Source organism: Hyperolius riggenbachi, chromosome 4 (assembly GCF_040937935.1).
Source record: "Hyperolius riggenbachi isolate aHypRig1 chromosome 4, aHypRig1.pri, whole genome shotgun sequence".
NCBI lineage: Eukaryota > Metazoa > Chordata > Amphibia > Anura > Hyperoliidae > Hyperolius > Hyperolius riggenbachi.
The window spans coordinates 265917474-265938015 of record NC_090649.1 but is presented as its reverse complement, the minus strand read 5'-3'; the positions used below and the strand labels follow the sequence as shown (position 1 = coordinate 265938015).

At 40.7% G+C, this 20542-nt stretch overlaps 1 protein-coding gene across 1 annotated transcript in view; it reads right to left on the bottom strand.

The window, feature by feature from the left end:
• GRIK2 (glutamate ionotropic receptor kainate type subunit 2) overlaps positions 1–20542 on the bottom strand; it is an 853883-nt gene that overhangs the window by 116818 nt on the left and 716523 nt on the right. The window contains exon 14 of the mRNA XM_068231225.1: positions 2141–2358. Coding sequence (XP_068087326.1) covers positions 2141–2358 — 218 coding nt within the window. The remainder of the gene's footprint in view (positions 1–2140; positions 2359–20542) is intronic.

Here is a 20542-nt window from a genome sequence, read left to right as displayed (position 1 = left end):
CAGCAATCAAATAGCACCAAAAGAAAGCTGTTTTAGTGACAAGAAAAGGAGGCAAAATTCATTTAGGTGGTAGGTTGTATGACCGAGCAATAAACCATTAAAGCTGCAGTGGTCTGAAAGGAAAAAAAGTCTCTGGTCCTTAAGGGGTTTTATGACTGCAGTCCTTAAGTGGTTAAAGGTTCTATCAGCAGTGCCGATCTCCCTCTCCTTTCTTTGAATGTACTACAGTGTCTTGCTAGCATCTGAGCACGCTTTGAACACCAGAGTGTTAGGAGAGAGTTCATGCTTATGCATCATCCCCTCTGCCACCAGCGTTCACTGGAGTGCCAACTCTTTTTCCCTTCCTTGAGAATCAAAATATCATCTTCTTCTAATACTTCTATCTGAAACATTTCCTCTCAGCTTTGTGCCTTTTCTGCCTTGCTGAGTGTATTTTTTTTTTTCGACTTAGGAACCAATGGACAGAAATGCTATACTTACTGAGTTCCAAAATCCAGCATAGTAAGTAGGAACTGTCCTTTAGCTAGGAAAATAGTGATGAGTGTAGTGACCTAATTAAGATTACGCAAGATTTTGCGTAATTCACAAAATTACGATTATGGGCGTAATCAAAATTTCGCAAATTTCACAAAATTACATGAAATTTCGCGTTTATGGGGAATTTCGTAATTACGATCGTTTTTCATAATTACGATCGTTTATGTAACACAAACAAATCAGAATTTCGGAAATTCATCCGTTCTCAAAATTGTTTTCCAGTCCAGAGCCTCCTGATACATTTAAAGCGACAGCACTTGCAGATACCTTTGCATTATCAGATATTGCAAGGCCCAAAACCAAGTGTCTCAGCATGCAAGACCACTAAGTGCACCTTGACGAAGAACACCTGTCTTAGAAGTGGCTGCAGGTAAAGCCTCCTGATACATTTAAAGCAACAGCACGTGCAGAGACTTTTGCTTTATCAGATATTGCAAGGCCCAAAACCAAATGTCTCAGCAAGCATGACTGATAAGTGCACCTTGACAAAGAGCACCTGTTTTAGAAGTGGCTGTCGGTAAAGCCTCCGGATGCATTTAAAGTGACCGCATGTGCAGGGACCTTTGCATTATCAGATATTGCAAGGCCCAAAATCAAGTGTCTCAACATGACCGCTAAGTGCACCATGGCAAAGATCACCTGTCTTAGAATGGGCTGCAGATAGAGCCTCCTGATACATTTAAAGCGACAGCATATTCAGGGACCTTTGCATTATCAGTAATTGCAATCAATGACTGACTTTCCTGAGTTTAGTCATTAGTATTATCTAAATGTGCATAATTACTATTAGAAACAAAATTACATCCCTTTTTGTAACTAAAATAACTTTGTTTCTATAGAAAACTTGAAACTACGAAATTTCACATTAAATACGAATTTGCGCTTAAACGCAAAATTACGAAACCTAAATTTTGCTTACGGAATTCTGAATTACAGTTTGTATGGCAATTATGAAATTATGAATTTGTGTCGTAGCGGCAAAATTTGCATCCATAATTAAGGAAACACGAAATTACGAAAATTTCGGTTCAACACTATAGGAAAAGTCATTTGACCTGTTAACCAAGTTTTCTCATAGTAGCATCAAGAGTAGGCAAACTTATTTATAGCTTAAGGTTTGCAAATTTCCATGTCAGTGTGACACTCAAGCTTCATTACCTATTTGGTTTCTTGGAAACCTTGTAAATGAATAGTGCTCTCACAGCATAAAATTCCATTCGTCATTAAGATTTTGGAATCAATTATCCCTGGGGTTGGATCATTGAACAGTAAGAGAAATCTGGAATATTCTTACACTTGCATACTACCATCCCAACACAGGTATCACTACTATTGCACATTGCTGTTTTATTTAGACATTTTTGACCAGTTGTGGATTATATAAAAAAGTTTGCCAATGTCAACCAAGTGCTTATAAGCACTAAATATTCAATACATGCACTTTGAGTCCTATGGGAGAAAAGCGCTTTACAAATGTTATTGTATTATTGTATTAAAGAAATATGCTTAATGTGAACATTTAAGCAACCTCAGCTGGAAAACACACACACACACACAAATGTTTTCTTGCATTTAGAAATAATACGTATAAGAATTTGCATACCTTAAAAAATGTCATCGTTGCACCATCTTGGACAGCTCCATATTCAATTTTGGTCTGTTTGGCTAAATCATCAGCAGAATCAATTGGGGACTCCATACGTTCCACTGTTAGAAAGGCAGCTAGGTTGGCAGTATATGAAGAAATGATGATAAGAGTAAAAAACCACCATATTCCTCCCACTATTCTTGTAGAAAGAGCTTTGGGCATAAGTTCAGAACCTAGCAGAAATCAAGGGATATATTTCAAAGTTTTTTCAAGTTAATTAACAAGATAAAAGACAGGTAATGAACAAGATTGCCAATTAAATTCCTGCTGGATAGGCCTTTTCATACAACATAGTTTTTCATGCACAAAAGAAAGTCCACTAGAAAGTAATCTATAACATCTATATGTAAACTGCCCACTACTTTCATACACTGACATTATACTAGGAGATTTGGAAATATTTTCTTGCTGATTTCAAAAAAGCAAAGTTGTATTTTCTCCATCACATTAAAGGACTTACGAGGCCAACTATGTAAAAAAAGTTAATTACTTGCCTCTCCGTTTCAGGCACGGAGGAAGCCGTCTGCGCCCTCCGTGCCGCTCTGCCGGGTCCCCCCGCTCATTATCCCCCCGGGCCGGCTCCCGACCCCACGGCCCGGGTTTGGCTCTCCTTCCCCTCCAAAGATGGCCGCTTCCTCTGGCCGCGGCTGCGCAGTCCGCCAGGCCGCGAATGCGGCTGCACAGCTCTAGCGTGGATCGGAGGGGTTGGCCCTAGAGCTGCGCAGCCGCAGAGGAAGCGGCCATCTTTGGAAGGGAAGGAGAGCCCGACCCGGGGCGTGGGGTCGGGAGCCGGCCCGGGGGGATAATGAGCGGGGGGACCCGGCGGAGCGGCACGGAGGGCGCAGACGCCGTTCTCCATGCCTGAAACGGAGAGGCAAGTAATTAACTTTTTTTTACACAGTTGGCCTCTTAAGTCCTTTAAAGAGACACTGAAGCGAAAAAAAAATATGATATAATGAATTGGTTGTGTACTATGAATAATTACTATAAGATTAGCAGCAAAGAAAATATTCTCATACTTTTATTTTCAGGTATATAGTGTTTTTTCTAACATTGCATTATCCTATAATATGTGCAGATTACACAACACTCAGCATTCAAAATGAGTCTTTCAGAGCAGTCTGTGAAGTAATGACATCTCCTCTAGCAGAGGAAAAGTAAACAGTTCAATTACAGTTGAGATAATAAAAGTCAGATAACAGCCCTCTCCACGACCAAGTTAGTCGGAGAGCTTAATAGCTTTTTTGCATACAGATAACAACTGGAGTTTCTCAACTCTTCCTGTACTGGAAACAATTAGACTGATGTATCTGATCTTAATGTTTTTTTTCTTAGCTGTACTACACATACAAATCATAATATCATTTTTTTTCGCTTCAGTGTCTCTTTAAGTAGACCCCCCATGCAGCTGACCTCCCTCTACGAATGGTAAGTATTTGGTAACATGTTGAAATGAATTTAAAGCTAAAAATGGTAGTTTTATTTTGAAATACTGAGGCCAATTTATCAACAAATATCTGAAACAAAAGTGGTCAAGATTCCCAAGAGCAACCAAACAGAACTCTAGTTTCATTTAGCATCTGGATCCTGGTTAGATGGTTTGTTGGTCTGGGTGACTGCTCCACTGAAGGAAGCCAGAATGATTTTTCAAGGGTTTTGGACTAGTATGTTTTGACTGTTAAAGTATGCCAAGCTTGTGCCTTGGCTTCCTTACCCTGAATGCAAAGTGTAAAGGCATTGTGACATCATTCTCCAATGATGCTTCTGCAAGACATTTCACTGAAGCTCCAGTGGAGATTTTAATGAATGAAACATATGTTTTCTTGGCAAAATAGTGTTGTTTAAATATCTTATGACGTGATAGCAATTTGTAAATGAAGAATTGGAATATAGAAAGTAGGTTTATTTTAAGTTTATAGCAAGCTCTCTGGATTAGAAACTATTAAAAGCTAAACTTTTAGTAAAAGTATTTACATGGGGGCTCTAATTTATCCTGGTCATAGCATATCGTAAAGGACCACTACCGCGAAAATCATACAATGTAAAAGACATACAAATAAGAAGTGCTTTTCTTCCAGTGTAATATGGGCCATAAATTACTTTTCTCCTATGTTGCTGTCACTTACAGTAGGTAGTAGAAATCTGACAGAACCGAAAGGTTTTAGAGTAGCCCATCTACACATGGGGGATTCTTTGGGTTTTGCTTAGTTTCAAAAGCAGTTAGTGAACGGCAGTCTGTCCAACTGCCAAAAGAGTGCAGCGAGCAGGGAGGCTGGCCAGCATCACTGTACAAATCCTTTTCAGGGAATGCCTTTATAAAGAATAAAAGCCTTTGCTGAGTATCCCCCATGACGAGATGGACTAGTTCAAAACCTGTCAGTTCTGCCACATTTCTACTACCTACTGTAAGTGACATCAGCACAGGAGAAAGATCATTTATGGCTCATTTTACTCTGGGAGAATCATACTTCTTATTTGTGCAGGTTCAGATGTATTTTACAATTTACCATTTTTTGCAATTTTTGGTCTTTTAAAAAAAAATAAGGTAGTTCAACTAGACATTTTTTTTTCTGTTCTAGAAGACATTGTATCACTTATATGGGGAAATGTATTCACTTCTAAAGTTTAAAGGAGATTCCTAGGCAATTTTATAAATAAAGGTGATCCGTTCACTTCATCCAAATAGTCCAGTTAATTGACATTATTGTGCAGGTACTAACTGGTCAAGGGCCTGGCTGAAAGTGTTGACTAACACCAAAATGGCTATGCAAGCATGGTAAACTGTTTATGTTGATGGCAAATGCGGTTTATGTTGAAGGCCCTTTCCTGGATGCACCATTATGGCAGATATTCGTCTTCACTTTTTTGTGAATCCGTTTCTTACTGTATCCAAAATGTTGAAGAATAATAATAGATGTAATAGATGTAATCTTAGTCAAGTCAATAGGTATTAAAACCATAAATTCAACATGACAGCCAGGTAAGTAGCGTTTTTAGAAGGAAGATAGCACTGGAAACCTCTACATTTCTTTCAAAGCAGATTTCCTTTCAAACTGTCTTCTTTCAATGTATTTAGTTTCAGCTGTTTAAATACAGTCATGTCTAGTTTGAGTAATCAATTTTCAACATACTTTTTCAACCTTCAAACACAACAGTAAAGCGGAAGCCTAAGGTGCCATGGTAAAGCCACTGAAAATGATCACCCTGGGCAGAACTGTAGAGCCAGTGCTAAGGCTTTGATTTTTAGCTAAGCTTGTCATAACTATTTTCAATAAACTGAAAATTGTGGAAAAAAATGAGAGCATTTAGAAGCAAATATTCTGCCATAGTCTTTAAAAAGGGGCCATAAAAACATCAGTTCTCTGCCAGAAAAGCTGTAATTCCTTATTAAAGAAGGAGGTTGGTCCAGACTTGAGAAAAAATAGCTGAATGTTAACTCTTTCAGGCAGAGAAAAAAGAAGAGCAACACAGCATATGTATTTGTGTGCTTGCCACTGTACATACACATGTCACATCACTTAAGGTTCCCTTTAACCAGTTTGGCCTATCTGGACGAGCTTACTCATCCAGATAGGCACTGCTGCTGCCGCTGCATGGTGCGTGCGATCGGGTGCCCCCCCCCCCCCCCCCCGCCGCTGGCCGCTAGCCCCCCGATCAGTAAATGGGAATGTTATTCCCATTCACCGATCTAACTTCCCCCGCAGAAAAAACTACGTTTTTTATTCAGAGAGCACGGTATTTCTGCCCCCAGGAAACTTCTCCTCTTCTTTTTAGTTCCTGGATGCGAGATTGTTCACATCCAGGACTTTTTTTTACTGTGGCCATCTTGTGGCCAAATAGTAAACTGCACCCACATACATTTTTAATTAAACAATTCTATTATTTTACATTTAAAATTAGCAGTTTCCCTCCCACACCAAAAATTACCCACATACATTTTTTATAAAAAAAAAAATACAATAAAAAACAAACAAAAACAACATAAATAGTTACCCAAGGGTCTGAACTTTTAAAATATGCATGTCAAGAAAGTATGTTATTATATTATTCAAAATTATAAGCTTATAAATAGTGATGGACACAAATTGAAAAAATGCACCTTTATTTCTAAATAAAATATCGGCACCATAAATTGTGATAGGGACATCATTTAAACAGTGTAATAACCGGGACAGATGGGCAAATAAAATACATGAGTTTTAATTACAGTAGCGTATATTGATTTCAAACTATAATGGCCAAAAGCTGAGAAATAATGCATTTTTTTCATTTCTTTCTTAAGCTTCCTGTTAAAATGGATTTAGAAAAAAATAATTCTTAGCAAAATGTACTATCTAAAGAAAGCCTAATTAGTGGCGGAAAAAAACAAGATATAGATCTATTAATTGTGATAAGTAGCAATAAAGTTATTGGCGAATGAATGGGAGGTGAACGTTGCTCGGATGCATAAGGTTTTTGACACTGCGGTGCTGAAATGGTTAAGGCATTGCTTGAAAACAGTGCATAGATTGCGTCAAGCATGGTCATATTTTCTGTCTGTGCATTTTAACTGAGGATTTGTGAAAATACCCCCATGTTCCCAGTTCATAGTGGTTTCTAGCAGGGCCAGATTTCGGGACAGGCCCAAAGGCACGGGACTTGTGCGGTAGCCCAAGTGGGCACTTGACCTTAAAGAGAACCCGAGGTGGCTTTGTATAACGTTAGTGGGGCACAGAGGCTGGTTGGGCACACTAACACCAGCCTCTGTTGCCCCATGGTGTGTGTCAAAGACCCCCCTGCTCGCCGCTATACCCCCGCAATGCTGGCGACACACAGCGTGTCGCCAGCACAATGTTTACCCTAGCGCTGTCTGTCAGCGCCGCTCCGCCGCCTCCTCCGCATCGCCGCTACCCGCCCTCGTCCCTTCCCTCACGCTGATTGGAGGGAAGGGACGAGGGCGGGTAGCGGCGATGCGGAGGAGGCGGGGGAGCGGCGCTGACAGACAGCGCTAGGGTAAACATTGTGCTGGCGACACGCTGCGTGTCGCCAGCACTGCGGGGAGGATAGCGGCGAGCAGGGGGGTCTTTGACACACACAATGGGGCAACAGAGGCTGGTGTTAGTGTGCCCAACCAGCCTCTGTGCCCCACTAACGTTATACAAAGCCACCTCGGGTTCTCTTTAAAAAGGAGTTGCTACATAGAGAAGAGGAAGCTGAAAATGAGGAGCAACACATGGAAAATGGGAAACTGATGCCCAAGGGAGCTGTTCATGAAGAGAAGGGCTATAGTGAATGTATGATACACATGGAAAAGGGGGCTGCTCATGGAATGGGAGGGGCAATGCTTCAAATGAAAGGGGAGCCACAACATACTTGACCTACGGGTACAAAAAGTATCAATCAGCCTTGGTTACTGGCAATTGTATAATTGTAGTGCGCCCTTTTTTTTCAGCATTTAAGAGTTGAGGCTGTTTTAAAGACAAAGGAAGGCCCTGTGCAGTCTTTTTGTATAGTGTATTCCAAATAAAAAAAAATTGTATTTATTAAGGAACTATCTGTAAACTACGGTAATTCTTAATTCTAAATATTCTAAAACTGTCATAACATTTATAACAGAATGATCCATTGTGCATGTTTTACTTATACGGGATCTGTGGGTACCTTCTTACTACTAAAGAAATTAAAGGGGGGTTTTTTTATATGAAAAATGCAAGATTTTACTCCATGAATCGTTTTGCAAAATCATCCATACTTGGATCCCGGATGGCTGGGCAATAGTTTCTAGAGTTATTTTATCAACAACAGTTAATCAAGTTAGAGGTGATACAAGTTGCTAATGTTTTCCTACAAATCTCTAAGCATTTGCATATTTCCCACACATGTGAAACTATATGATTACCAGAACTGACAAAAAAATATCAAATTCTATCTATTGGCAACAGGCAGCCAATAGTCTTAGTGAGGTAAACTAGAAATAAACACTATTTCCTTGTACGGAATTGTTGTGTTGTATAAGGTATGGAATCAGTCTAGAGAATGCAATTTAAATATGTATTGTGATAATTATAAAGTAACACATCTATACAAGTATAAATGCAATAAATACAAAATATTTTGTACTGTACCAGTACTGTTTTTTTATGGCCTACTACAGAGACTCCATTAAGTACTGGTGGGTTGGGAGTGTCTATTGATGATCTTAACTGTTTAGAACCTACTTATTACTTGAGACTCTTTATTCTTGACTGGTTATAACCATTCACTTTCAATAAACAGTTTACAGTGTTTTGCAGCATATACTGATTAGGTTCTCTTCTTTTTTTAGGAAGCAAAATATTCAAGTGTTTTATTGAAGTAGCCAAGTAGTAGCAGAAGAGTGGTGTACTGTGTTAGCCATCAGTAAAAGCAAGGAGCTTTGAATCAGGATGATACCATTTATTGGCTAACTTAGAGATGGTTTAACAGTGAGCTTTCGGCTTATAAAAAGCCTTCGTCAGACTGGTTCCTGACAAAATGTGAAAAACACAGCTTATATATACTGACATACAGAGGAGAAACATTCTTTAGTAAACATAACATTATATTTACTATAAGAATGTTTCTCCTCTGTATGTCAGACAGCCACAGTTCCTCTATACTAAACCCTGGTCTGCCCAATTTATTCATAAAATGCAAATTATGTAAGTTGTATCGATTTCTCATTCACTCACAACATTTTAATGACCCAGGGAAGCGTTGCAAGCAATTGTCATATGATTGTAGACAATTTCATAAGGAAAAACATCTAGTTAAGTTTTGCTGGATTGCTTTAAGGGAACCTGAAGTGAGAAGTATATGGGGGCTTATTTTCTTTTAAACAATACCAGTTGTCTAGAAGCCCTGCTGATCTTTTTGGGTACAGTAGTGTTTGAATCACACCAGGAACATGCATGCAGCAAATCTTGTCAAATTTGAAAAAAATGTCAAACACCTGATTTGATGCATGCTTGTTCAGGGTCTATGGCTAAAATTATTAGGCAGAGAATCAGCAGGACAGCCAGGCAGCCCCTATTCTAGGGACAGGCGGGGTGGGTTACCACCCAGGGCACTGTGAGGGAGGGAGTGCAGTGAAGGAGCGGAGAGCAGTGGAACAATGGGACTCAGCTGTGGTAGTGGGGGTCCCAACTCCTTCCTCCCTCTCCTCGGGTACCCCCCTGTGCTCCCCCCTCCATTGAAGAAATGTCCGGAGGCAGCAGTGGCCGGGTGTGTGTAACAACTCACCCTTCAGCCTCCAGGTGGTGTTCACATGCCGCCAGCTGCTCTCTACATCGCCGCTCACAGGAAGTAGTGTAACTACTACTTCCTGTGAGCAGTGATGTAGAGAGCAGCCGGCAGCATGTAAACATCGCTTGGAGCCCAGTGATTGTGATTACACACTCCCCACCACCACTGTCGACAAACATTTATGTAATTGAGTGGGGAGCATAGGTTTGCTTTGCTGTGATAGTGAACAGGTCTCTAAAAGAACAAAAGCCAAGTCTCTCAACTTAGTGACTGATAACTGTTGTACTAAACAAAATCATATTGTATCTTTACTACACTGCAGAAAAATAAGTTATTTTTGTAACTTAGAAAACCTTCCAGAACAGGTGGAACTCAAAACCAGAATTACATTTTCTATGCTGATATTTATTGAAGAATTCTCCCATGGTCCAGTGGAAAGTTATGAAGAGTGTATGAGAAAAAAATATCCCATTCAGCACTCATGCTGTCAGGAAACGTGGAAGTGCAGCCGCTCGCTCTCAGAGCGGGGCGGCTGCTTCCACATCCAGCGTGGCAGAGCACGGGGAGTCAGCCGCCTCCACTCAGTCTGAGGCGGCTGTCCCCGTGCAGGACTTGGCGGAGAGCGGGAAAACCGCCGCGTTGGACACGGCGGTTAGCGCGCATGGTCCTCTGGCTGCAACACCGCAGAGCAGGTTGGTCAGCTGACTCTGGCTCCCCTCCTGATTGGTCCAGCATTTAGGGAGGTGCTGGAGAGGCCTCCGTGTATATATACTGCTAGCTGTTCAGTGGTTGGGTGTCTGGCGTTGCGATCACATATGTGGGAGCACCCAGATCCGTAGTCAGATCCGCAAGTGTGCCGGGACCAGCTGGAGCTGTAATCCTACACTTAGCTAGATTCTGTTGATAGCTAAAGTACTAGTTTGATTGTGATTACCTGTTATGACCTATTTGCCTGCCTGACTATCCTCTTGAAACGTTGATCCTGTACCTCGATATTTCTGATACTCTGTTGCCGAACCCCGGCTCGTCCTTAGACTCTGTTCCTGCCTCCTGATCTTGTACCTCGATATTTCTGATACCCTGTTGCCGAACTCTGCCTGTACCTAGACTCCGCCTCTGCTTTATGATCTTGTACTTTGTCTGTCCGTGTGTGTACGACCTGGCTTGTCCGACCTCGAGAACCGACCTTACACTTGGAGGCGGTTCCCTGTCCTGTCAGTGACATCTCCTCCTGAGTGTCACTTTCAGACAATCCTTCCTACTGTCAGTCTGACTCCTCCCGTCTTGGAGAGCTCAGGTCTGCGGAAGGAATCTGTACAGTACTCCTTGCTGCACTGAGGCCTAGTCCTCTAAGTGTTACTGTTACACCAAACACTACACTCTACTCAGGTGAACAGAGGTTAGTTAGTATATCGGATTATCGGTGATACTGCAGATCACTTATAATCTGGTATACATCTGTATTCCCAGTGATACTGCAGATCACCGGTAATCAGATCCTCTCTGTGCTTCACCGATCGTTACACATGCTAATGCGTTGAATTCTGTTGTGTTCTACACTTTCAAGTAGATGAATAGTGTTTGGTGAAGTATAAAGATTGTCCCTTTAGAGACATGGTGATCAGAATTTTTTTTATCAGATGGTCACAGAAAAGCAGTGACCCCTAACAAAAGTGGCAATCATTTAAGCCATTCACCATTTTACAAAATAAGGCAATCTGACCCAAATACTATACATTCACTTTAGTTGAAGTCCAGCAAAATAACTAATATGTGTATTTAGTTTTAGACAAAGTTGACAAAGGCTAACACTTCTGCAAGTTGTTTCTTTGCTGTCTGTATCCCCATTGAAGAGATTTTTACTGTTATGTTCTTGTTTTAAAAAAAAAAAAATTAATGAATCTTTTCAATGGGGACAGTGACAGCAATCAAAGCTTGGCAGAGATCATAACCTTTCTCACATTCACTATGTTGTCAAAAAAGATTTTACTGCTGACTGTGTTGCTTAACTTTCTAGCCCAAGTGACACCACTTGAAATGAAATGTCTCTTCAGCGGGGACACAGCTATCTACAAAAAAAGGTCAATCTTTTATCTGCTTCCATATATATTCAAGAAATAAAAGTTAATTAACGGCTCCTTTAACCATTTCAGCCCGCAGGAATTTTTCACCTTATGATTCAGAGCAATTTTCACCTCCCATTCATTCGCTAATAACGTTATCACTATTTATCACAATTTATTGATCTATATCTTGTTTTTTCCACCACTAATTAGGCTTTCTTTGGGTGTTTCATTTTGCTAATTATTATTTTTTTATAAATGCATTTTAACAGGATTAATAAGAAAAAATTGGAAAAAAAATCATTATTTCTCAGTTTTCGGCCATTATAGCTTTAAAATAATCCACGCTACCATAATTAAAACCTATGTATTTTATTTGTCCGTTTGTCTCGGTTATGACACCATTTAAATTTTGTCCCTATCACAATGTATGGAGCCAATATTTTATTTGGAAATAAAGGTGAATTTTTTACGTTTTGCATCCATCACTATTTACAAGCTTATAATTTAAAAAATGTTCGTAGTATACCCCCTTCAAATGCATATTTAAAAAGTTCAGACCCTTAGCTAACTATTTATGTCTTTTTTTATTGTAATTTTTTTCCATTAAACATTTTATTTGGGTAATATTTTGGTGTGGGAAATAAACAGTTAATTTTTTAATGTTATTTTATGTGTAAATTTTAATGTAAAAAATATGTAGATGTAGTTTTACTATTTGGCCACAAGATGGCCACCTTGAGTTTTTTTCTCCTTGTGCTTCTTGCTAACCAGAAGCACAAGGATGACGCAGAAAATTTTACGTGCAGAAAGACTGAAGCCTCATGTTAGTGCACTTCGTTTTTTCTGCTGGGGACACAGATCGGTGATCGGGAACCATGTTCCCGTTCACTGATCCCAGGGCTACTGGGGGACAGCACGGGGGCGCGCGTGGGAGCGCGCCAAAGCGCGGCACCGCAGCAGAGCAGCCGCCCGGACGTGAGCTTCACGTCCGGGCAGCAGAAATGGTTAATTAGGTCATTCACACAATTATTTTGTTCCTTGAACAAATTAAAATGTCCTCTCATGACACAAACTTGTGTTACTGTTTTTAACTTTAAAAATGCAAATAATAATAATCGGAGACTCGGATTAGATATATCAAAGTTTACGGTTCTATATCTCTGCCTATATTTTAACCACTTGCCCTCCCCCATGACTAGTATCTACATTCCTGCCAAAAACCACTACAGCCCACAGGGACATAGATACTTATCTGTTGCACTCCCACGTGCATTCTCTCCATTGATCATTAAAGGGTAGATCAATGAATGGGAATGCATTAATCTAAGTCCCCATGTCAATGAGTTGCCTGCGGTCATTGTAATACCGAAAGTAACACGTCCACGCATTACTTCCTGTTAGCATACTAATAGTATGGAGTGGGGAGTGAGGACATCTTGTGGTCAAATAGTAAAATTACACCTACATGCATTTCTTTAAATAAAAGACCTACACATACAATTAAAAATTAACCCCTTACCTCCCACACTCTCCCATAGTTACCCAAATAAAACTTTTGCATAAAAAATGACAATTGAAAAAAATACATAAATAGTTACCTTAGGGACTGAAATTTAATATGTATGACAAGAGGATATATTACTGTTCTATCTAATCTATATGAACAATGGTTCTTGATGAAGAATAGGCCAACTTGTGCACTGTTGAAGATCTATAATCTATTGGATAAGATCTCCCACATGGCTCTCCATAGGTATGTTACTAAATGGGAAAATGAAGATGGTGTAAGGTTGGACAGAGAGCTATGGGAAAAGATTTTCAAAAAATATGGGCCTCAATGGAGACTCAAATCCAACTATCCCAGTACAAGTTGATAAGTTGGTGGTATTTAACTCCTATTCGTATGATGAGAAGTAGATTGACAGCTAAAGATTTATGTTGGAAATGTAAAAGCTTTCCTGGAACTTTGGTGCATATGATGTGGTGAGACAATTTTGGGGGCAGGTGGAGACCTTCTGTAGAGATGAATTGTGTCCTGATGTATGCTTTAATAGGATAGATGCATTGATCAGAGTTTGTGATAGAAAACCGATAGCAGATTGGTTGCGAGAATCATTAATAGATTTAGGGACGTCCATTGCAAGAAGGCTTATTCTAAAGGCGGAACCAAGGATCTCTGTCCCTTCAAGAATGGGTAGAAGAAATGTCAAGTTCTTTGGAGGATGAGGGGGGAGAAGATGAGAGTGGGGGTGAGGAGGGTTTTACTCTATTAACCCCAATATTAGGGAATTAAAAAAAATCAACTGTGGGAGAAGTTGGTATATGGATAATTTAGTTGATTGGGGGAGAGTGGCTGGACCTGGAATGGGACTGAATGGTGGTAACGCAAGGGTAGGGAGTATGGATATATTTAAGGGAGTGGAATAGGAATGATAGTCAGGTAGAGATTATTATTGGAACAGTAATGGGGGGGGGGGAGGGTCTGCTTGGATAATGTGATATGGAGTTTTTGTGAGGATGCATGATTGTGAGGAAGTCATATGCAAGAGTGGTAGCCTTATTTTTAATGAAACATTGTTGGTTTAGAGTTATTTTGTATAGTTATAAGTATTAAAATATTATATCTATAAATATAAGTGCAAACATGATGCAACTTACTCCCAACATCAGTAAGGCCCTGATAAAGCCAAATTTATGGTTGGGACTGGGCCACTACTAAGGCTGCTGGGTGTTTAAAAAAAGGGGGGGGTATATTACTGTTATTTTTTAAGTTATGGGCTAAGTTGTAATTAGCCAGGTCGGCTTCCGGGTTGGCTTCATCTGCGCTCCACAGCATGGGTCATGTGGTCCTGCCAACGTCATCCGGTCTGTACTGCGCAGACGCAGAACTACTACGTCTGCGCAGTACAGACCTGATGATGTCGGCGGGACCACATGACCCGCGCCGTGGAGCGCAGATGAAGCCGAGCCGGAAGCCGACCTGGCGAGGTCGGCTTCTGCAGCGAAGGACACCGGGAGCCACCGGAGCTGCGGTGAAGGCACAGGAGAGCTGGCAAGGGGCTGGAGGAAGCCCCAGATAAGTGAATTTTGATTTTAATTTTTGCTTGGATGTTTCCTTTAAGGGGAAAAACTCTTAGAGGTGAAGTGGTAAATATCTTTTATTTATTTTAGTAACCATATACAGCAGTTTATCTGCCTTGGTCATATTACTAATATCCTAATGCATTACTCATTCATTAAACCTGCTGATATAAAAGTACACCTGTGAGGTGTGAAAGGTGAATGCTATAGTTGATGACCTGCTTCTTAATATTAACCTGCTTAGTTAAAAGGAATGATGATTTAGAAATAGAGTTGATGGGTGAAGAGAGAATTAGGGTGTGAGAGAGAGAGACATAAGGCAGTCAGAATTACATGATTAATGTGATGGCAGGAAACAATGAGAGGTAAAATCAAAAAGAGAGTGGTGATATCAAACATAGGGATGGTAGTAGACAAAGGGCTGAGTGGTGACAAGAGGACAGACATTGCTACACGGCGGAGCAGGTGAGATAACAGAGCACATCCTCCAATACTGTGCAATACTCTACACTTTACTTTCAAATGTAATACAAAAGATGTACAGCCAAGCCATTTATTGCCTATTGCTCAACCCCACACTCCCACCTATATAGATATATATAATAACAGCAGCAACAACAATAAGTCATAGTCTTATGTCACACCATATTATCCAGGGGAGGACTGGGACCTTTTGGCCTGGGGAGAAACACAAACCAGAGGCCCGTAATCATGGCAGCCCCAGACCAAATGACATTACACACACACCCCACGTCGTATATGCCAGTAGTGGAGCGCCAAAGCGGAAATGCAGGTAACAGGTGCACATAATACATTTTGAGGGACAACGGCCGGGGTTAACGTCGTGTCTAACATTCGTGGTTATCGCATGGCGTGATTATCGCACCTGACAATCACATTGGCCAGAGATTTCCCAACATCTCATATTGATACATTCAACCAAATTCCACCCAAAATTTTTATCCGATTCGATAATATCAAAACGGTTGGTCAATTGGCTGTCAAGTCAACAGATGTATGGCCACTTTAATTCCCCAAAGCTCATTCCTCACCCCCTCACACACACATACTTACCACTATCTCTACTAATCCCTCGAATATGCCCCTCCTCCACCTCGGATATCCCCTCCTCCATCACCAGACACATCCTTACTGACCTCCCTCCCGGCACCATGATCCCTGCCTCGTTAATGCTAATTTCCAAAGTTTTGATACCCCTCCTTCCATCACTGTTTTCACTCCCCCCCTCCCCCCAACATCCATGCCTTGCTTACCTGCTTTTTATTGGTGGTCAGTGGCAGTGAATCACATCCTGCCCACGACCCACTTCCCTATAGTATGAAACCCTATGGGCCACATCCATTTTCAGTACTGACAGGTGGAAAAGACATTACGATTCGATCATAGTGAAAGAATCTGTCTGTAACAATTGATGCATGTATGGCCAGCTTTAGATTATGGTTTCTAATAGCAAGATTGGAGAGAGGAAGCAGGTGGTTTTGGTGCAAGTGGAGTCGGTATAAAAATCTTCCGACTCCAACTCCGACTTCTCAGTTTATGAAACCACCGACTCAGACTCCAGGTACCCAAAATGGCTCCGATTCCGACACCTGGACTCCGACTCCTTAGTCTAATACTTACCAGGGCTGTGGATTTTGTACAAAAATCATCTGACTTCTGACTCCGACTCCTCAGTTTATAAAATTTCCGACTCCGGGTACCCAAAATGTACTCCTCGACTCTGACTCCTACTCCGACTCCACAGCCCTGCACCGGTTACCCAAACCAGGAGCCCCATAGCAGCAATAATAAACTGCACGGGTAGAGTAAGGGTAATTTGGGGCTCAGGTGATCGCCGTACCCCAAATTCGTGATCACAGTAAAATCGCTCAGAAAAGTGCTTATAGTGTGTCTGAGACCTTATGCGTTATGCAGAGAAGGGGAGAAATAGTGAGGAGAGAAAAACTGAAAGAGAAGGAAGAAGATAGTTAAGTGACAAGACAATATGTTCTGTACATCACTGCGGAAGATGGTGGCGCTATATAAATACTAAATAATAATAACAATAATTTGCCTCACCAGAATTGCACTTTCATTTAGCTTTCCTGTATAAGAAGAAGACACAGCCAGCCAGCATTAGGGGAAGAGGGAAACAAAGGTGAATGATGGAGGCTGGTGCACACCAAGAGTGCGTCAGAGCGTTTTTCAAATCGACAGAAATTTGAAAAGCGCTTGGCTAATGTTACCCAATGACGGTGTTCTCACAGCAGCGTTGTGATTTTTTTCAAATTGCAAACACATTGCGTGTAGCAATTTTTGGAGCGAGTCATTCAAAAATCGCTCTGAAAATCGTTTCACAAAATCGCACTCGCAAATTGCTAGCAATTGCTATTGTTATCTTGGTGTTCACTAGCCCAGAGAGAGGAGGAGTGGAGAGAAACTGAGAATAGCCTGAGATGGAGCAGAGCTGTATTGCAGTCTCACATCACACAGAAGCTACTTGCCTATAATATGACTCCTGCCCCTGCCAATCTCTCACACATGTCAGAAAGCAGCCCTCCTGCAGTCTAGGGACTGTCAAAAACTTTTCAAATTGTTTAACGCCTTATCCACACATGCAGTCATTATAACAAAGGGGAGAGACCAGACAGATGTTTGTCCACTAACCCTCCAGGCAAGCTCTGCATCATGCTGTGTATATTTACCAGCTTGCCTGCCCTCTAATTGCAGTTTTATCAGCTAGCCCAGTATTTCACATTGCCTTACAACAACAAACCTGAATACACCAGGAGTTTCACATTGCCTTACAACAACAAACCTGAATACACCAGGCACTGGACCAGCTCTAAATCACTGAATGAAAGGCGGCCTGGGGGGAGATTGCCCCCCTTCCCCCTTGGCCAGTCCGCCCCTGATATTATCATTTTGTATTTATAGAGCCCTGACATCTTCTACAGCACTTTAAAGAGTACATAGTCATGTCACTGACTGTACTCAGAGGAGCTCACAATCTAATCCTACCATAGTCATAGTCTAATGTCCAACTATATAAATATTATGTAGTTATATAGCACTGACCTCTTCTGCAGCACTTTACAGATTGCATAGTCATGTCATTGACTAACCTTAGAGGAGCACACAATCCAATCCTACCATAGTCATAGTGAAATATTCCATCATATAATTAGTATGTAGTTATATAGAATGAATATTTTCTGCAGCACTTTACAGACTACATAGCCATGCCACTGACTGTACTCAGAGGAGCTCACAATCTAATCCTACCATAGTCATAGTCAAATATTCTACCTTATAATTATTATGTAGTTATATAGAACAGGCCTCTTCTGCAGCACTTTACAGAGTACAAAGTCCTGTCACTAACTGTCCTCAGAGGAGCTCACAATCTATCCCCTGTCATAGTCATAGCCTATCATATTATTGTGCATTTATATAAAAGAGTTGGGGGATGGGGGCTGTAAATAAACATAATGGGGTGTCAAATACTCCAGGTATGCCAATGTATGCCACTGGCCCCCAGTAAGTCAAAATTCTTTTATTCCCTTAATTTCAGGTACTTTAAGTGCAACTTTTTCATTATATGTATAATAGTTCAATCCATGAGAACCAAGACATTTTCCATTCTTTCCATTAGGGCAGAGCAATATATTTCACATTGCATTCAAAAAAGAGAAAGAATGGCTATATCCTCTCCTGATATATACCTCCCCTGGTGGGCCCAGTGGCTTTAATGGACATGATCCATGCACTTTGATTGGCCCAATAGGTTGCCTGGCAAGTCACATTAACCACTTCGGGACCACAGTCTTTTCGCCCCTTAAGGACCAGAGCCTTTTTCTCCATTCAGACCACTGCAGCTTTCACGGTTTATTGCTCGGTCATACAACCTACCACCTAAATGAATTTTACCTCCTTTTCTTGTCACTAATACAGCTTTCTTTTGATGCTATTTGATTGCTGCTGCGAGTTTTACTTTTTATTATATTCATCAAAAAAGACATGAATTTTGTCAAAAAAATGACTTTTTTAACTTTCTGTGCTGACATTTTTCAAATAAAGTAAAATTTCCTATACATTTGAGCGCGAAAGTTATTCTGCTACATGTCTTTGATAAAAAAAAAAACATTCAGTGTATATTTATTGGATTGGGTAAAAGTTATAGCGTTTACAAACTATGGTGCCAAAAGTGAATTTTCCCATTTTCAAGCATCTCTGACTTTTCTGCGCACCTGTCATGTTTCATGAGGGGCTAAAATTCCAGGATAGTACAAATACCCCCCAAATGACCCCATTTTGGAAAGAAGACATCCCAAAGTATTCAGTGAGAGGCATGGTGAGTTCATAGAAGATTTTATTTTTTGTCACAAGTTAGCGGAAAATGACAGTTTGTGACCAAAAAAAAAAAAAAAAAAAAGTTTCCATTTCTTCTAACTTGCGACAAAAAAAAATGAAATCTGCCACGGACTCACTATGCTCCTCTCTGAATACCTTGAAGTGTCTACTTTCCAGAATGGGGTCATTTGTGGGGTGTGTTTACTGTCCTGGCATTTGGGGGGTGCCTAATTGTAAGCACCCCTGTAAAGCCTAAAGATGCTCATTGGACTTTGGGCCCCTTAGCGCAGTTAGGCCGCAAAAAAGTGCCACACATGTGGTATTGCCGTACTCAGGAAAAGTAGTATAATGTGTTTTGGGGTGTATTTTTACACATACACATGCTGGGTGGGAGAAATATCTCCGTAAATGACAATTTTTTTATTTTTTTTACACACAATTGTCTATTTATAGAGATATTTCTCCCACTCAGCATGGGTATGTGGAAAAATACACCCCAAAACACATTATACTACTTCTCCTGAGTACGGCGATACCACATGTGTGGCACTTTTTTGCACCCTAACTGCGCTAAGGGGCCCAAAGTCCAATGAGTACCTTTAGGATTTCACAGGTCATTTTGAGAAATTTCGTTTCAAGACTACTCCTCACGGTTTAGGGCCCCTAAAATGCCAGGACAGTATAGGAACCCCACAAATTACCCCATTTTAGAAAGAAGACACCCCAAGGTATTCCGTTAGATGTATGGTGAGTTCATAGAAGATTTTTTTTTTTTGTCACAAGTTAGCGGAAATTGATTGTAATTGTTTTTTTTCACAAAGTGTCATTTTCCGCTAACTTGTGACAAAAAATAAAATCTTCTATGAACTCGCCATTCTCCTAACGGAATACCTTGGGGTGTCTTCTTTCTAAAATGGAGTCATTTGTGGGGTTCCTATACTGCCCTGGCATTTTAGGGGCCCTAAACCGTGAGGAGTAGTCTTGAAACCAAATGTGGCAAAATGACCTGTGAAATCCTAAAGGTACTCATTGGACTTTGGGCCCCTTAGCGCACTTAGGGTGCAAAAAAGTGCCACACATGTGGTACCGCCGTACTCAGGAGAAGTAGTATAATGTGTTTTGGGGTGTATTTTTACATATAACCATGCTGGGTGGGAGAAATATCTCTGTAAATGACACATTTTTTTATTTGTTTTACACACAATTGTCCATTTACAGAGAGATTTCTCCCACCCAGCATGGGTATGTGTAAAAATACACCACAAAACACATTATACTACTTCTCCTGAGTATGGCGATACCACATGTGTGACACTTTTTTGCAGCCTAGGTGCGCTAAGGGGCCCAACGTCCTATTCACAGGTCATTTTGAGGCATTTGTTTTCTAGACTACTCCTCACGGTTTAGGGCCCCTAAAATGCCAGGGCAGTATAGGAACCCCACAAGTGACCCCATTTTAGAAAGAAGACACCCCAAGGTATTCCGTTAGGGGTATGGTGAGTTCATAGAAGATTTTATTTTTTCTCACAAGTTAGTGAAAAATGACACTTTGTGAAAAAAACAATAACAATCCAATTTCCGCTAACTTTTGACAAAAAATAAAATATTCTATGAA